At 48.7% G+C, this 16,892-nt stretch overlaps 1 protein-coding gene across 5 annotated transcripts in view; it reads right to left on the bottom strand.

Annotated features, from left to right (window-relative positions):
• Mprip (myosin phosphatase Rho interacting protein) overlaps positions 1 to 16,892 on the bottom strand; it is a 145,863-nt gene that overhangs the window by 19,882 nt on the left and 109,089 nt on the right. For all 5 annotated transcript variants that reach the window (XM_070027539.1, XM_070027538.1, XM_070027537.1 and 2 more), the window contains 3 exons: positions 12,563 to 13,133; positions 9,765 to 9,881; positions 3,502 to 7,314 (listed from right to left, as the gene is read on the bottom strand). In XM_070027539.1, the coding sequence (XP_069883640.1) occupies positions 3,502 to 7,314; positions 9,765 to 9,881; positions 12,563 to 13,133 (4,501 nt within the window). The remainder of the gene's footprint in view (positions 1 to 3,501; positions 7,315 to 9,764; positions 9,882 to 12,562; positions 13,134 to 16,892) is intronic.

Genomic DNA, 16,892 nt, shown 5'->3' with positions numbered 1-16,892 from the left:
TAACCTCTCAAAAATTCTTCCAGCAGAAACACTGAGGTATCTTTAAAGACCCAGCTGCTTCCCTGTGGAGATATCCATTTTGTACAGCCAATGGATGCTAACTCAAACTAATTTTACTGGGATTTTGAACTTCAGGCCTCATGCTTGCTAAACCCGTACTCTACCACTTAAGCCATGGCTCCAACCTCTTTTGTGTTAGTTTCTTTCTTGTCTGTTCCAGGGCTTTAACTCAAGGCCTTGTGCTCTGGGTTGGCTTGCTTGCTCTTAGCTGGCACAATACTGCTTGAGCCACATTTCCTTACCTCCTCAGATCTCTGCCTCCTGAGTAGCTAAGATTATAGGCATGAGCCACTTGTGCTCAGCCTATGTGTATTATTTTCAAGATAGGGACTCACTTTATGCCTGGTATGGGCGGCCAGTCCTCCTGCTTGTGCTTCCCCATGTCACTGGGGATGACAAGGCACATATCACCATGCCTCGGCATTGATCAACATGGAGTTCCCTGGAGCTGGAAAGGTGGCTCAGTGGTAGAGTGCTTGCCTTGCATGCATGAGGCCCTCGATTCGATTCCTCAGCATCACATAAGCAGAAAAAGACGGAAATGGGGCTGAGGCTCAAGTGGTAGAGCACTAGTCTACAGCTGAAGAGCTGAGAGACAGCACCCAGACCCAGAGTTCAGGCCCCACAACCAACAAAAAACAAAAACAACAACAAAAAAAAGAGATGGAGTTCCCCAAACTTTTTGCCTGGGCTGGCCTTGAACTGTGATCCTCCAATCTCCCTATCTCGAGCAGTTAAGATTATAAGCTTGAGGGCTGGGAAGGTGGCTCAGTGGTAGAGTGCTTGCCTTGCATGCATGAGGCCCTGGGTTCGATTCTTCAGCACCACATAAGCAGAAAAAGCCAGAAGTGGTACTATGGCTCAAGTGGTACAGCGCTAGCCTTGAGCTGAAGAGGTGAGGGACAGCGCCCAGGCCCAGAGTTCAGGGCCCATGACTGGCCAAAACAAAACAAAACAAAACAAAGATTATAAGCTTGAGTCACCATATCCAGCACGGAAACCAAAAAAGTTCCTCAGTGACTATGACAGAGCTGTGGTAGGAGGTGGGGCACTGGTCCATGGGGGTCAGTGCTATAGTCCCCTAACAAGATGGAAGTCTGCAGAGAGCAGCTTCTCCCAGGTAGCCTGTCTTAAGAGATTGCCTGGTTACGTATGTTCCTTGTGTTAGCTGTTGATGAATGCCAAACAAGTTGGCAGACATCTGCATCCAATGCTATCTCCCGACCAGTGTTTTCTGCATCAAAGGAGTTTTTCCCAGGCCTACCAAAATCCTTTGCTGTCACTAACTAGTGGTAGATGACCCTAGGACTAGGCCCATCTGTACACAGCTGACTACTATGCAGCTAGAGCATTATGGAAGCTCCTGTGAATGCAAAGAGGAAGTCAACAACAGTGGCAAGGGGTGCAGCCGGGAAGAGAACTAGGAAGCAGGTTTGGGGTCAAGACCAAGGTCTATGCCACTTGAAAGTGGTATTGGGATTTGAACTCAGAACTTTACATTAACAAGCTAGGTAAATGTGTTACTACTTGAAGCACACATATTTTTCTTTTCTCTCTTTTTTTTTTTGTTGGTTGTGGGGCTTGAACTCTGGGCTTGGGTGCTGCCCCTCAGCTCTTCAGCTCAAGGTGAGTGGCTCTACTGCTTGAGCCACAGCGCCACTTCCAGTTTTCTAGTGGTTAATTGGAGATAAGAGTCTCACAGACTTTCCTGCACAGGCTGGCTTTGAACTGCAATCCTCAGATCTCAGCCTCCTGAGTAGCTAGGATTACAGGCATGAGCCACTAGTGCCTGGCACATTTTTTTCTTTACTGTGGTTCTTTCTTTTTTTTTTTTTTTTGTCGGTCGTGGGACCTTTCTTTTTTTATGGGCCAGCCTGGACTGTGATCCTATTTTCACTTTCCACCTTTCCATCTGGTGAAAAGGTGACTGGTTGGTGCCACCAAGTCCAGTCTTTTCCGTTGTGATGGGATTTTCTGAACTTTATTTTCTTGCCAGTCCTGGTGCTTGAAGTCAGGGCCGGGTGCTGTCCCTGAGCCTGTATGTGTTCAAGGCTAGCAATCTATCACGTGAGCCACAACACCACTTCTAGGTTTTTCTGAGTCTATTGGAAATAAGAGTCTCATGGACTTTCCTGCCCTGGTTAGATTCGAACAGCGATCCTCAGATCTCAGCCTTCTGAGTAGCCAGGATTATAGGTGTGAGCTACTAGCACCTGGCTTCTTGTGAATTTTTTTGCCTAGGTCTTCCTAGAACAAAGATCCTCTGGATCTCAGTCTCACATGTAGCTGGAATAAGAGGTTTACATCATTCACCCAGCTTTTTCTATTGAGATGAGGTCTATGAACTTCTTTTAGCAGGGCTTGACTTGAACCATAATCCTCCTGGTCTCCTCTTGAGTAGCTAGATTACAGGTATGAGCCACCAGCACTGACCTTGTGCCATTTACTCTTAAAGGCACACTGGATTTACCTGATGGTAGCCAGTAAACTGACCATAGGGCCAGCAAATGTACATTTGGGGAAAATAGCCAATGAAGCATCCTCACAATGCATGATGGTTTTTAAAAGGCTTGGAGTCAGGAAAAGGACCTCAAACAATGTTTTAGCTACCTAAGAGAGTGCTCACTGCTGTGTAACTACAGAGACAAAGGATAAACTGCAGAATGAACATAGCCTTTGTGTTCAGCACTAGAGGACTAGGGTGTTGGGAAACAATCACAGGCAGCAGCCCTGGCCAGCAGGGACCAGTATGGCTTTTCCTAGGGACCATGTGTACTTTCCAAAAGGGGTAGGAAATGACGATACAGCCACCCCATATAAGAGATGGCGAGACTCTCCAGGATTATGCCTGGGTAGCCACACACATGATATGGTGTGAGGTCACAAAGAAAACCTGGACCCCTTCCTGGCCTCACTCTGAGTAGCCTGGGATATCTCCTATGCAGCCAGGGTCTGGGGATAGAGAGTGAAGCTCCTGGAGATAAGAGCACTTGGAAGCTGTACTTTAGTCAAAGCCCTTCTTAGATACTACCCCACTCCATGCCAGATCCTCTGAGGGACCTTCAACACTGACTAGCAAATAGTCTTTGTCAGAAAGTCTTAACTGCTGTCCTCGGACAGTCAGGAGAAGGTGGCTACCCTTCAGGGGTGTGAGGTGGTCTTCAGGTAGATGGGGTTCTATTGGGGAGGAAGGAGGGATCCTCTGGGAGACATGGAGAGACCAGGGGAAGACCATTCTGTTCCTCCATAGGGACACTTCTTTTCTGTTAATCTTCCTAACAGAGGGATTAAGAGGGATAACAGGACCTCACTGCCATCTTATCTGCATAGCAGCTGACCAAGAAACACCTCCCAGATCCTACCCTGAGGGTCCTATCCAGTCCTGTGCCCTGCACCCCACCCATCAAGAACTGGCTCGACAAATTAAATGGTACTAAAGACCTTGAGGTTTTCAAAGTCCCGCTGGTACTTCTCCCGTAGGGTAGCTGCATCACCCTCTAGCTCCTTGTGGCCCAACTCTTCCCGCATGACATCCATCTGTGCCTCTAGCTCCTGGATGCGCTCTCGCAGCCCGGTCATGGAGTCAGGTTCCCTGTCAGCCTCCTGGGCATCCCCAGGCTCAGGCTGCCAGCAGGGGGAGGAAACTGAAAGAGCCTCAGGGTGCCGCTGTTGGCAGAGACCAAGGGTCTCTTGAAGGCTCCGTGCATAGTGCTCCTGCAGAGCTCTCAGCTCTTCTTCATGGATGGCCTGAAGTTCCTTGATCTTCAGCTGGAACCTATCTTCCAGTGTCTGCATCTGTTGTACATGCTGCCGTTCCATGTCCTGTTTATCTCTGACTGAGGCGTCCAGCTGGCTCAGGACCCGGCTGCGCTCAGCCTGCAGTGTGTTCTCAGTGCGATTCAGCTGCTCCACCACACATCTGATCTCCTCTTCATACCTGCCCTGCAGGGCAAACATGCTCTCACTGTGTTTGCTTTCTGCTTCTTTGAGACACCTTTGCTGATGGTCTAGCTGATTCACCTTGGCCTTAAGCTCAGTGTTTTCCCTTTCAATGAGGGCGATCACCTCCAAATATTCACTCTTTTGCTTACGAAGCAGTTCTTCATATTCCTCTCGCAGGACCCCAACTGCGTGTGCCTGCTCCTGGCAAGAAGGCCCCCTGGCTTTCCAGGATGCCTTATAGAACTGTAGCTCCTTTTCATATTCCAACCGAATTCTGCAGGCTGCATAGCACACTTGAGCTTGAATAATTGCATCTTGAACCAGTAATGAAGAATACTGACTGAGGCCTGCCAGACAAGCATTATATGAGAGATTCTGGGACATCTGTAGAAGCTTCTGACAATTCTGGAGTGACTCTGAGGGTGGCAGAGCTGGCAAGGCAGCAGCGATCTCTTTGAGGACATTAGCCTTCTCCCTCAACTGCTGGGCAAGCTCCTCCTGAATAGCAACAAGGATCCCAGGGCTTTGGTGGAGCAAGGGTTCCTGAGTGCCATCTGAACCTGGCCTCCGTACTTCTTCTAATGGGTTCAGGTCCCAGGATATCTGGCAACTGTCCTCAATGCATGCTGGATACTCAAGGGCTTCTGAAATCTGCTGCATCATTCTCTCAAAGCCAGGGGTTTGGTAAGCACCCAGGATTTCCCTCAGCATACACTTGTGCTGTTGTAGGGCTGTCTGTGTCCCCTGCAGAGTCTCCTGGACTCTCTGAAGCCTACGGTGGAATGACTCCCTTATGAACTGTGTGGCAAAGCTGAGCTCTGCTCGGACCCATGTGGCTTCAGCCAGGCCTCGGGGGACGTGCTGTTGTTCACCTCCTGATGTGTCAGTTGCCTCTTCTCCCAGTGTCACCAAGTGCTTACTAAGGGACTGGACCTGGCTCCAGAACTCACCATCCACTAACACTTTCTTGGCCCAGGCTTCCACTGGAGCCCCAGAGGAGACAATGGCACTTTCTCCTTCCAGTGGCCACTCTCCTGACTGAGCAAGCTCATGAAGAACACGAGATACATCAGAGGTTGTGTTCTTTAAAGAATCTGCTATTTGGTTAATGAGTGAAGCCTCCAGGGCTATCTGATCAGAGAGCAGCTTCATGTGCTCTTGCTCACTCAGCACTAACTGGCTGGGTTGCTGTGTGAGGGCTGCCATCTTACCCTCCACAGAATGCCCTTTCTCCTGCCCAGCCTCGACTCCGCTTTCTGCAAGGGCTGCCCAGGGTCGCAAGGCTTCAATGGCACTCAGGAGTGCATTCTCTACATTGGCCAGGGAGGCTGCACGTGTGTTCTGTTCATCCTCCTGGTCGGCCTTTGGCAGAGACTTCAACTGTTCTCGGCAGTTTTCTAAGCATGACAGGGCATGGCTGTTCTTTGCTTGAAAGTCTCCCAACTCCCCAACGTGGTTCTCAATGCTTGTGGCCCTCTCCTGCCTCTCCTGCTCCAGCTGGGAGGCCAGTGCACCCACCTGCAGCAAGCTGGTACGGAGCTGCTCACGGAGCTGTGCCTCAGTGCCAGCCCACTGGTGGTGCAATGCAAGCAGCGCCTCGTGGCTCTGGCCCTGCTGGCTCTCTAGTCTCACAGTCACATCCTTGAGTTTCTCCTCCGTGACATAGAGCTTGGTCTCCAGGGAGTGGATTATGGAGAGGTATGTCTCGGAGTCTCCTGTTGTGGGCAGTGTACTGGGGGTGGCCTCTGAGGACATGCTCTCCTCCGAGGGGGACCGGTCCTGGCTGGTGTCTGATGATGTGCTGCTGGTCCAGGTCTTCTCAGATCCCTCAGGGTGGATGTATTTTTGGCACTGGATGGTGGAGAACCGTATTCTTTGCCTTTTAACACCAGATGCTCCCTGGTCAGGCTTGGCTGTGCTCTGTGGATGTCCTTCTCTATCAGGCACTTCCACAGACTTGGAGGACACGGCATGCTCTTCTCTGTCAGGGCTGCCATTGCCACTCTCCTCTCCCAGAGCAGTGTTAGGGTCCTCATTCTCCAGCTTAATGTGGGGAAAGCCTAGAGGTGCTCCAGCAGCTGGGAGTTGTTGATCCAAGAGCAGAACACCATCCTCCTCCGTGTCCTCGGGAGTGCTCCGAGGCTCTTCCACATCCTTTGGAGAGTCACTTGTAAATTTCCGTAGAATCTCTTCCTTTGCTTGCAGCTTAATTTCTGTTTCCTCTAAGCTGCTCCCCAAGGCAACCATTTTAACCAAAGCCTCATTGAGATCCTGGTCTTTCTTTTCCAGAGCTCTCTCGTGCACTTCCTTAATGTGCTTCAGCTCCTCTTCCTTCTCTCTCAGCAAAGTGCGCATGCTCTGCAGCTGGCCAGAGACTCTGCGGTGTGAGTGCTCCAGGCTCTGGTAGTCGGCCTCTCTTCCTCTCAGCTTCTCCCGGAGCTCGGCCACGTCCCCATCAGACATGGCCACACGTTCCATAAGCTCTTGGAACCTCTGCCTGATGAGGTCTCGCTCATCACGGAGGCCTTGCACATGCTGGGCAAGCTGGCGGATGCTGGCTTCCCGGGCTTCCAGCTGTTCCTCTAACTGGTGTACTTGCTCACTGCCCTCACATGTAGCACTCAGCTTCTCTTTCTGGAGGGCCTCCACCTGCTGTGCATGGCCCTGCAGCTGGTCCTCATAGGCACTGGCCTTGTCTTCAACTTCTTTTAGGTTCTGCAGCAGGGCCTGCTTTTCCTCCTCACAGCTCTCTAGCAGCAGTGTGTAGTTCCTCTGCAGCTTTTCCTCCATCAGCCGCTGGGCCTGCTCACTGGCACCCAGTTGCTGGCTGAGGTCAGCAATGCGCTCCTGTAGCCTCTGCACCTCCTTCTGCCGATCCCGCTGCAGCGCCTGCTGTGTCTCCAGGTTCCGCAACTCCTGAGTCTTCTCTAGCAGCAGGGCCTCAGCACTCTTGAGTTTCTGTTCACTGGCCTTCAGCTGGCCGCTCAGGGCAGCCTCACTGTGTTGCCGCTCTTCCAGCTGCTCACGGACTCTACCTTGCTCCATCTTCAGCTCACCTTTGAGTTTGGCTAGTGCCTGCTCCTTGATGGCCAGCTCAGCAGCAGCATTGCTGAGCCTCGCTTGCAGGCTCCGGATCTCGGCCTCATGGTGCCGGATCGCATCCTTGGCCTCCCCATAGCTACGTTTCAGGGTCTGAATCTGCTGCGTGATCAACTCCTGCCGCTGGCACTGGGCTTCCAGCTCACTTTGGAGGTCTTGGTTGACTCTATGGAGCCTCTGCCAGGCACCGGACGGGGAGGTGGCCACTTCAGTCTTAAAAAAATCGATTAAATACTAGTTAGTAACACTCGGGCCTCCCCGTTCTGAGTGTCACACCTCTGGCCAGGATCAACCACAGAAAAGCTTCTTGGTGGGTTTGTCTTTTATCCTTTGCACAACATTTTTTTTTCCCATTTAAAAAAAAAAATCCAACACATTAGCTGCTTCCAGGTGTACAGAAAACATGGACAATAACATCAAAAAACAGCTCTAACCAGTTTCTAGGAGAAATAAACCAAACAAAACTGAGTAATGGAACACACTGAGAAGCAAAACGGAGACGGAAGGGCTATAGAAGACGACGGGGAATGGGACGAGGCAGCACAGCATCTGCATCTGTTTATTTTGCAAAACAAGTATGGAGGTCTAGACCACAAATCTAAGTAAGTGCAAGGGGCAGGTAAGTGATGTCACTTCCTTCCAGCAGAGGGTGGGAAGGAAGGCAAGGAGCTGCTCAGAAAATGTCAGGGAGTGACATTCCGGAACGGTTTCCTTTGGAAAGCGTAGCCAGGCCTCCATGGAAATGGGAAGAACTAATTTCTACCTGCAAGAAGACAGAATGAGGGGGAACGAAAACGAAGGGGTAATATATGATAAGTATCAAAATAAACCTTTGTGGAGTTCAAAATAAGAGAGTGAAGCATGCAAAAAACAAAACACAAATAAAACTCCCAAACATGTGGAAGAGACAGAATATAACATAGGAGAAAAACAACATGAAGAAGACTGAGTAGAGCCCCACCTACAATCTAGCCTGCCTAGGTTCCCCTTGGTCTGCTGATGGGGAAACCACAGATGTGACACTCAGTTAAGTTCTGGTTTGATGCCAAAGCATGCAGGTCCCTCCCAGCAGTTAGCACAGCACCTCCCACCCCACCCCTCAACAGTCATACTCGTCAGCTCTCAGCCCCAAAGTCCCTGCCCTTTCTAACTTGACTACAAACATTTCCAAAGTTTGGGAAGGAGGGGCAATCACTGGTTATTTGAGTGTGAAAGAGCAGTGTGGCTCAGTGGTGATCAACAGGGCCTTCAGTGTAGGCACATGAAGGGGATCCATGTTAAGACACATAGGCAAGTTCCCAGGTTAGCAATGTGCAAAGCCATCCACAGTGTCTTTACCATCTGATCTGCATGCAGTTCTGTAGGATGGGGCCCCAACCAAGAACAAAACTCTGTCACAAACAGGGAGGTATATATGAATGACCAAAGGCCCTCACTGAAGGACAAGGAGGAGGGGCCATCTGTCACAGCCAGTTCTTGAGCTAAGAGTCTAAACTGGGCAAGGCAACAACTTTGCTGCAAGGGAAGAAGTACAGATACATGAGAAGAAGAAGAGAGAGGCCAAGTGCCTGTGCAGCAGAGGAGACAGTGGGGGGGTGGGGGGAGAGGGAGGCAGGAAGATAGGCTCCAATCAGAGGGCATCCGAGCCTCCCTGATCTTTTTCCTGCCAGGGATGACCAAGCTTAGGTAAGTCATTCAACAGTGTTGACAACTCACCACAGACACTCTGGGTCTTTGATAGTCTAAGGCCCTTGGGTGTCACTATAGCATACTATAGCATGCATAGGTAGGAAGCTGCTGCTGAGGGAGGAGCCCTTGCTTCTGGGATCAATAGCAGGATCAAGACTTGACCTTAGGCCCAGACTTCAATTCTCCATTCTTGGCCTTTGCAAGCGTTTTAGTTCTGCTACCGCCATGCTACTGCTCCCCAGCAGTTGTCCACCCTCTGCCAGCATGACAGCACCATAGGTCAGGAGTGTGAGTTTCAAACTAGCACAGGGTCTAGGGTATGGTGGGACAGTGATTCCTGCCTCGTAACACATCTACATCAGGGCTGCTAGACCCTGAGGTTGTGAGAGCAGCCAGGACTCTATGGCAGACAACTTCTGTAACAGAGGAACATTGGGCATATGCTACTGGCTGGGGCTGCCACCATTTTGCAGAAATTTTAGTCTGGTAAGAAAGTAACATGGGTCCCTAGTGCAGTTTGACAGCCTAGATCTCCATAGTGTGGTAGAGACAAAGGAGGGGATGGGGCCTGAACTTGTAGTTGGTCATAAGAAAGCCCTTAGTTTGCTGGATTTGCCAACCTATACAATAGGACCAATGCTGCTATTGTGGAAACAATTAGAAATGGCATGCAGATGTTTGGTATTCATTAAAAAAAATATGCTGATAAGAGAGCCAAAAGGAGAGATCACTCAAATGATTTCATTAGAGGAAAAAAAACTTTAGGTGAAAGGTTTCAGGTACATTATTCCAAATGTCACAGTAGGAGGGACATGAACACAGAGCACTCCTCACATTGAGAGCCCTGGTCCTTGGAGGAGAGGAGCTAAGGCCATTCCACAAGCTTTGCACATTCCTAACCTATAGGCCTGAGTAAGACCTTTCACACTGAAGCCCCTGGGTGCACTGCAGACCTGGCAGCCACTCTGCCCTACCTGCAACACATAGCCCTCCCGGGCTGTCTGCTCTCGACCCAGGGCCACCCTCAGCTGGTCTTGCAGGAGTCGGTTCTGCTCCAGAAGGTCCGAAGCCTCCTTCTGACTCTGCTCCAGCTGTTGGTAGAAAGATACATGATCTTAAACATGACGACAAGCAAACGAAAAGTAGCCAGATAACTGGCCTTGCTCCATAGAAGCCTTCCAGTTACAGGCAGTAGCCTAGGATTCTGGGCCTCCACATCTATGGCATTTGGAACTGAAAATTCCAGCTCAAGCTGTATATGAGACTAGCATCTTTGCTACCTTCTAGGGTGTGGGAGACAGGCTGTGATTCTCTGCCTCAGCGTACCCTTTGGCACTCACATGGCTTCTTCTGTACATGTTCACAAATGTAGCATGCAAGTCTTAAGACTCATGTGGAAAGTGCCTTTCTGAGGAGGCAGCGCCTCACTGAGAAGTGAGGGTTTTGAATCTTTGTGAGAAGGAAGATCATACTATGGGGTACTCCAGTGGTCTTTCACATGGTCATGTAGGTCATGGCTAGACTCCACAGGAGCCACTATAGTCAGTGGAGGGTCCCAAGCAGGCCCCATTTCAGGTCCTACTGTGGCTTCAAGTAAAACTCTCATGTAAGGTTCTGCTTGCAAAAAGCTTTCCTGCCCTCAAACAAGATGTGGAAACATGTGAATAAGCTCTTTACATTTTTGCTTTCAAATTCATTCATTCACCCATTCCAGCAAAAAGCTGGAAGTGGAGCTATGGTTCAAGTGGTTAAGTGTTAGCCTTGAGCAAAAAGAGCCAGGCAAGAGCATAAGGACCTGATTTCAAATGCCAGTACCACCACAAAAATCAAAGTAGAAAAGTCAAAGTGATAATGTTAGTGATAACTATCAGCCTCAAAGATTTAATAAAATGGAAAAATGATGAGAAATGTCAGTGCTAAGATAGCAGAAAATGTATAGGTTAAGTATCCCTTATCCAAAGTGCTTCAGACTGAGGTAGATATGTAGCTAAAGTGAGTGTCTGCCTAGTAAGAGCAAAGCCCTCAGTTCAAGCCACATTGCTGTCAAAGTAATAACAACAATAACAATAATAATTTTAAAAAAGGACAAGCTGGGAACTCTGGTTCTTACCTGTAATCCTACCTATTAAGGAGGCTGAGATCTGACAATCATGGTTAGAAGCCAGCCTGGGCAGAAAAGTCATAGCAACTCCATTTCTAATTAACCAGAAAAATCCCAGACTACAATGTGGCTCAAGTTGAGTTCTAACTGTGAGTGAAAAAGCTGAGCAAAAGCATAGGCCAGGTGTCCATGGCTGGTGCCTATGATCCTACCTACTCAAGAGGCTAAGATCATAGTTTGAAGCCGGCATGGGCAAGAAAGTCTTTGAAATTCTTTTTTTTTTTTTTTTTTGCTAGTTCTAGGGATTGGACTCAGGGCTTGGGCACTGTCCCAGAGCTGCTTTTGCTCAAGGCTAGCACTCTACCACTTGAGCCACAGCACAATTTCTGGCCTTCACCACATAAGCAAAAAGAAAGAAGCCGGAAGTGGCGCTGTGGCTCAAGTGGTAGAGCGCTAGCCTTAAGCTGAAGAGCTGAGGGACAGCGCCCAGGCCCAGAGTTCAGGCCCCACGACCGGACCCAAAAAGAAAAAGAAAAAAAAAAAAAAAAAAAGCTCAGGGATAATACCCAGGGTCCTGAGTTTAAGCCATAGGGCTGGCATTTAAAATATAAGGTCCTGAATTCAAGCCTCAGTACTAGCATGAACACACACACACACACACACACACACACACACACAGATATAATACCTGAGACTTTTAGTACTTCAGACATTTTTCTTATACAATCTGGAATAATCATATATAGAAAGAGCAACTGTACTAGTGTCCAAGTTTAAACATAAAATTCACTTATGTTTTGTTTCTATCTTACATATGCAGTCTGAAGGTAACTTTATATAGAAATTTTCGTTTTGGCAGTGTTGGGGATCAAATCCTATATATGCTAGGCAGGAGCACTTAACAGTAAAAGCTCCCATATTGTATTTTAAATAATTTCCTGTGTAAAGCAGTTTCAAGGGGTGTTTGTGGTATCATGTTGATGCTCACAAGATTCTGGATTGAACTAAGGATGCTCACCCTGTAACCTCCTTGGCCACAGAATTGACCAAACCCAAGCACATTTGTGATCCCAGGATTCCCTTTTTGGAGAAAACACCATATGCCAGGAATTCAGGGGCTGGATCCTGCAGCTCTGCACATGTCCTGGAAGGGCCTGCATCTATCTAACTCTTGCCCTGCCCTGGCTCACCACAGCCTGTTTTCATATCCTCAGTATCTGGGGGCCCAGCCTTTGTCTCCCATGCCTGCACCTTGTCCCTTTCAAGTCTGATTGGCTGTCGCTTGGCCACTGTCAAAGCAAGTGGCTTGTATCTGCTTCTAACTTTGGCCTGCTCCCCTCACTCGTGCAGATCTAAACCTAACTCCACTCATACCCCTCCACTGAAAATCTTTAACTTGCACCATCTGACAGGTGGAAAGGGCCCACTATGGGCCTTGTTCACAGTGCAAACCACCATACTGGGAACTCCTCCACTCTTCTGGAAAGGTGCACTAGCCCTCTTCACCAGGAGTCTCTCAGTTTCCACCTCAAGTGTAAGAACTTGCCCTTGTTCCTGTTTCCTCTTGCAGGTCTATGAGGGAAAGATTTTGTGGCTGGACTCACAAGCCACAGCTGGGCAGAGCTGGAACTAAGCATTGACTGCTGCAGGGAAGGAACTGCCCTGCATTACCTCCTTTTCCAGCAGAGAAGTAAGCTCATGTGTGGAGAGTCGGTCACTTCCATCCTCTGAGGACAGGTGCAAGGGGGCAATGGGCACCTGCTTTTCTTCCCGTAGAGGGGTAGTCTCCACTTGATGCCATCGCTGCTCTATCTCCACATGAACATTTTGTGTCTTGAGATCAGTTCCTGGAAGCCCTGGGCTCCGGTCAACGTCCATGCGTAGAGCTATGTCCTCAGCACTGGGTCCATCTACGGTGTCCAGCACCCCAAAGCGCTTGCGGCGCTCTTCCCGTCGCCTAGCACGTTCCCGCTCCAACTCTCCAGATTCTGCTTCAGGATGACCAGGGTCACGGGAATCAGAGGGCCTTGTGGCACTGGCCCTCTCTTGTGCCAAAGCCTGCTGGATGGGGCGGAACTCAGCCCAGTCAAAGGTCTTAGAGCGGCCCTCCCGCCTTCGCTCTCGAGCACGGCTTCTCTTCTGTTCGGGATCGAGCTGCCCAGGGTCTACCTCTTGCTTCTCATGTGGCCTGGAAAAGGTCTCAAAAGATGAGCTGCTTTTGTTCTTTTCCTCTGGTAATGAGCTAAGGGCAGGGGAGGCAAACATAGTACTTGTTAGGGGACCTGAGACACCCTGGCCCATCATAGGGCCAGCTAAAGCAAGCCATAGCTGACCCAGATAGCTCCATGGCCTTCTTCTGTTCTCAAAGTGGCTTCCAAGAACAGAGAGAAGGAATGTGCCACCAACTGGTTCTGATGGAGTGAGGAGGAAGAACTTCATATGTTCGCTAGGTTTCTAGTGCATATCCCTTTAGAAGATCCTGTGGGGGGAGTTTTGGGGTCCTGTCACCAAGATGATAGGAACAAGGAAGACAGGGCTTCCACGGGATCCACAGGCAGGAAGGACCCACGCAAATGGTATGGCAGATTCTGAAGCAACCCATGCTACACAGTGGTGAAAGAACTGGTCATCTCTTTAAAGGGCAAATGATCAGCTAATTTAAAAACCCACTCTGTCCATTCACATAACATGTGGGTCAGTGTGAATGCTGAGATATGCTGTGGATAAAAAGGACAGGTAGTTTGTTTAGCCATAGCCCACACCACAGGGAAGAAGGCAGTGGCTCTCTCCTGACAAGGGAGATGGCCATGCCAGGCTGCATAAGTTGTGCAGGAGATGCTCAGCCTATCCAGCATTAGTAGAAGGGCAGAAGATGATCAGCTAGAATTCTTTCCTTTTCTAATCTGGTCTAAAGAAAGATTCCTGAGAACACCACTTCTCTACCAGAGGAAGAGCAGAGAGAGCAATGGCAACACAGCAAGAGGCTGGAAGTGGGTTTGCTGGTAGCAGAGCCCAGTGACCACTGGCTAGCCCACCCAAGGCTAAAATAACAGTCTCTAATCCTGTCCAAGCCTCAGCAGAGTTCAAAGTGACCTTGGGCAGTGAGGGCTCAAGACAAGAAGGCAAAGGGGCACCTGTGTATATATCATGGCCAAAGAAAAAGGGGTTTATATTGCCTTCAGGGGTCATCAAAGTGCTTCAGAGCAGTAGGGTGGATGAGTCCAGTCTAACCAATGGATAAAAATGACCTAATGCTGGGCACCAGAGGCTCACAACTCTAATCCTAGCTAGTCAGAAGGCTGAGATGTGAGGATCAGATCTCAGTTTGAAGCCAGAATGAGCAGACAAATTTGAGACTCCAAATAGCCAGCAAAAAAGTAGTAGTAGCCATGAGCAAAAAAGGCAAGTAAGAGAATGAGGTCCTGAGTTCAAATACTAGTGATACTTGTGTGTGTGCACATGCACACTCATGCATGCAAGGATGCACTTACACACACACACACACACACACACACACACACAGCTGGGAGTCATGGTACAAATTATAATCCTAGCACTTGAGAGGGTGAAAAAGCAGGATCACAGTTCAAAGCCAGCCTAGGTTACATAACAAAATAAAATAAAGAGCCTTCTCAGAAAGGAAGGCTCTTTCAGCATCATGAACTGAGACAGCAGGCTTAAGCTCAGATCTGTGAGGAGCATTGGGAAAGCATACGGGCGCAAGCAGACTACAGCAATCCTGAGCTAGGATTCCAACAGGTATGTTTTCAGAGAAGGCTCCTCTATCCCTGAAAGCTGGTAGCACTCTGCCACAGAATACAGGACAGTGATGAGAAGCATATGCCAATAGCTCTAACACTGTCATTCATACTTATAGTATCTTCTCAGTTTGCTGGGTACCGGCTGTTCACACCTGTAATCCTAGCTACTCAGGAGGCTGAGATCTGAGGATTGCAGTTCAAAGCCAGCCTGGTCAGTATAGTCTGTGAGACACTTATCTCCAATAAACCACCAGAAAAACTGGAAGTGGCATTGTGGCTCAAGTGGCAGAGTGCTTGCCTTGAGGTGAAGAGCTGAGGGACAGCACCCAGGCCCAGAGTTCAAGCTCCACAACCAACAACAACAACAAAAAAGTTTCTTTTCAGTGTCTCGTGGTGAAGCAGTAAATAATTCAAGATTTTCTTCAACTCACAAGAGTCAACAGAACACAGGATAAAAAAAAAACCTTTTGGCTTCAAGATAACACTAGATTATGAAGTAGATAATAGCTTGCCCACTTTGGTATGAAAGGAAGCACACACCTAACCTTTGGGTTCATCCTTTGGGTCTCCAATCCTTCTTGGAACTCAAGGGCTACACATCATACATGTGAAAGGCTGCTCTCTGAAGTCCAAATGCAAATGTACAACATGCATGAGAATGGGGTATTGGTTTTGTTTTGTTTTTCTTTTTGGGGGGAGGGGTGGGGATAATAGTGTGATTTAAGCCACACTTATGTAGCCTTATGCTTGCCTGCCTGCCTTTCTTTCTTTCCTTCCTTCCTTCCTTCCCTCCCTCCCTCCCTCCTTCCTTCCTTCCTTCCTTTTTTGACTAGGATCTTGCTTTCTGGCTTGAGATCCTATCTATACCGCCCATATAACTGGGATGACAGGATTGTGTGCCACTGTGCTCAGTTTTAGTTTTAGTTTTGTTTTGTTTTTAATTAGCTGAGATGGGATTTTGTAAACATTTTTGCCTGAGCTAGCCTCAACTACGATCTTCTGTATCTCTGCCTCCTGAGTAGCTAGGATTACAGGTTAGTTATTATGCTTGGCATGTGTTTTTGATACCAACTTCTCCCAGACATAACCCTCACCTTGCACATGCAGCCTAGGCATGGCAAAGATGTGGTAGCTTCATCTACTGCTGGCTGCCTGAGCAAGGCAGGCCAAGTGCCTTTATCATTTTGCTCTAGGTACTCTTGCAGGTGCTGGAAGGGTACTATGTACCAGGCTTTGCTCCCAACTGGGCTAGCTATGGAGGTAAGGAGCTGCCACTCACCAACCAGCTCTAACAGTTCCTGAGAGACAACTGAAGGCAACTCTTCAGGTCTCAAACTACTGGTCTGTGACATGGGAACAGCTAGATACTGTTTGCTAACAAATGAAGTAATGGATACATGAGATACACAGGAAAGGAGGCTGACAGCAGGCATGGCTATGGCTGCCACAGGCTAGCACCTTCGTGCTAGAAACACTTGTCAGCAAAGTACACTAACCAGGCTGAGAAAGAAACAGGGACTCCAGATGCATGAGGCTCTGAGGACTAGGAGGGTACAGCTGAGCTCAACACCATAGCCAGCCCCACACAGCACAGCCATCTCCACTTCTTCATGAAAACTGGCAGGTGAAGACCTTCAGAACAGGAGGATGACATATGTCCCAAGGGGTATGAACAGGAGGTTAAGACAGGACAGAACATACTTTTCCAACTTGGGTTTCAGCATTGAGTCTCAGAGAAGCTTTTCCTGGTTACACAGTAATCAGATGGCCAAGTGTTGGTAGCTCATGCCTGTAATCCTAGCTTTTCAAGCAGGTGAGTTCCAGGGATCATGATTCAAAGCCAGCTAAAGTAGTAAATTCCATGAGTCTCTTACTGCTAATTAACCAGCAAAAAGTTGGAAAAGCTGTGGTTCAAGAGGTAGAGTACCAATCTTGAGAGAAAAAGCTAAGGGACAGTGCCCAAGCCCTGAAGTCAAATCCCAGTACCAACATATATGTGCATGCATGTACACAAGCACACACGCACACACACAGATGGAGGAATGAAGAAGAAATGAAGAGCAAAGCTATAGTGGCCTGTCATCACCATCCTTTTGGAACTGCCATTATCCAGCCAGAGCACAGCTCCCAGAGAGGGTCTATAGTGAAATCTGAAGTCAGGCCTGGGTGGCTGAATACTGCAGACAGGATGATTTTGGTTTGTTTTGGTGGTTGCAGGTTTATTTTTTGTTTTGTTTTTG

The sequence above is a fragment of the Dipodomys merriami genome, unplaced genomic scaffold (assembly GCF_024711535.1).
Source record: "Dipodomys merriami isolate MVZ:Mamm:240054 unplaced genomic scaffold, mDipMer1.0.p SCAF_19, whole genome shotgun sequence".
Classification (NCBI taxonomy): Eukaryota; Metazoa; Chordata; class Mammalia; order Rodentia; family Heteromyidae; genus Dipodomys; species Dipodomys merriami.
Note: the sequence above shows the minus strand (reverse complement) of the source record. Positions and strands in the feature narration are given on the sequence as shown.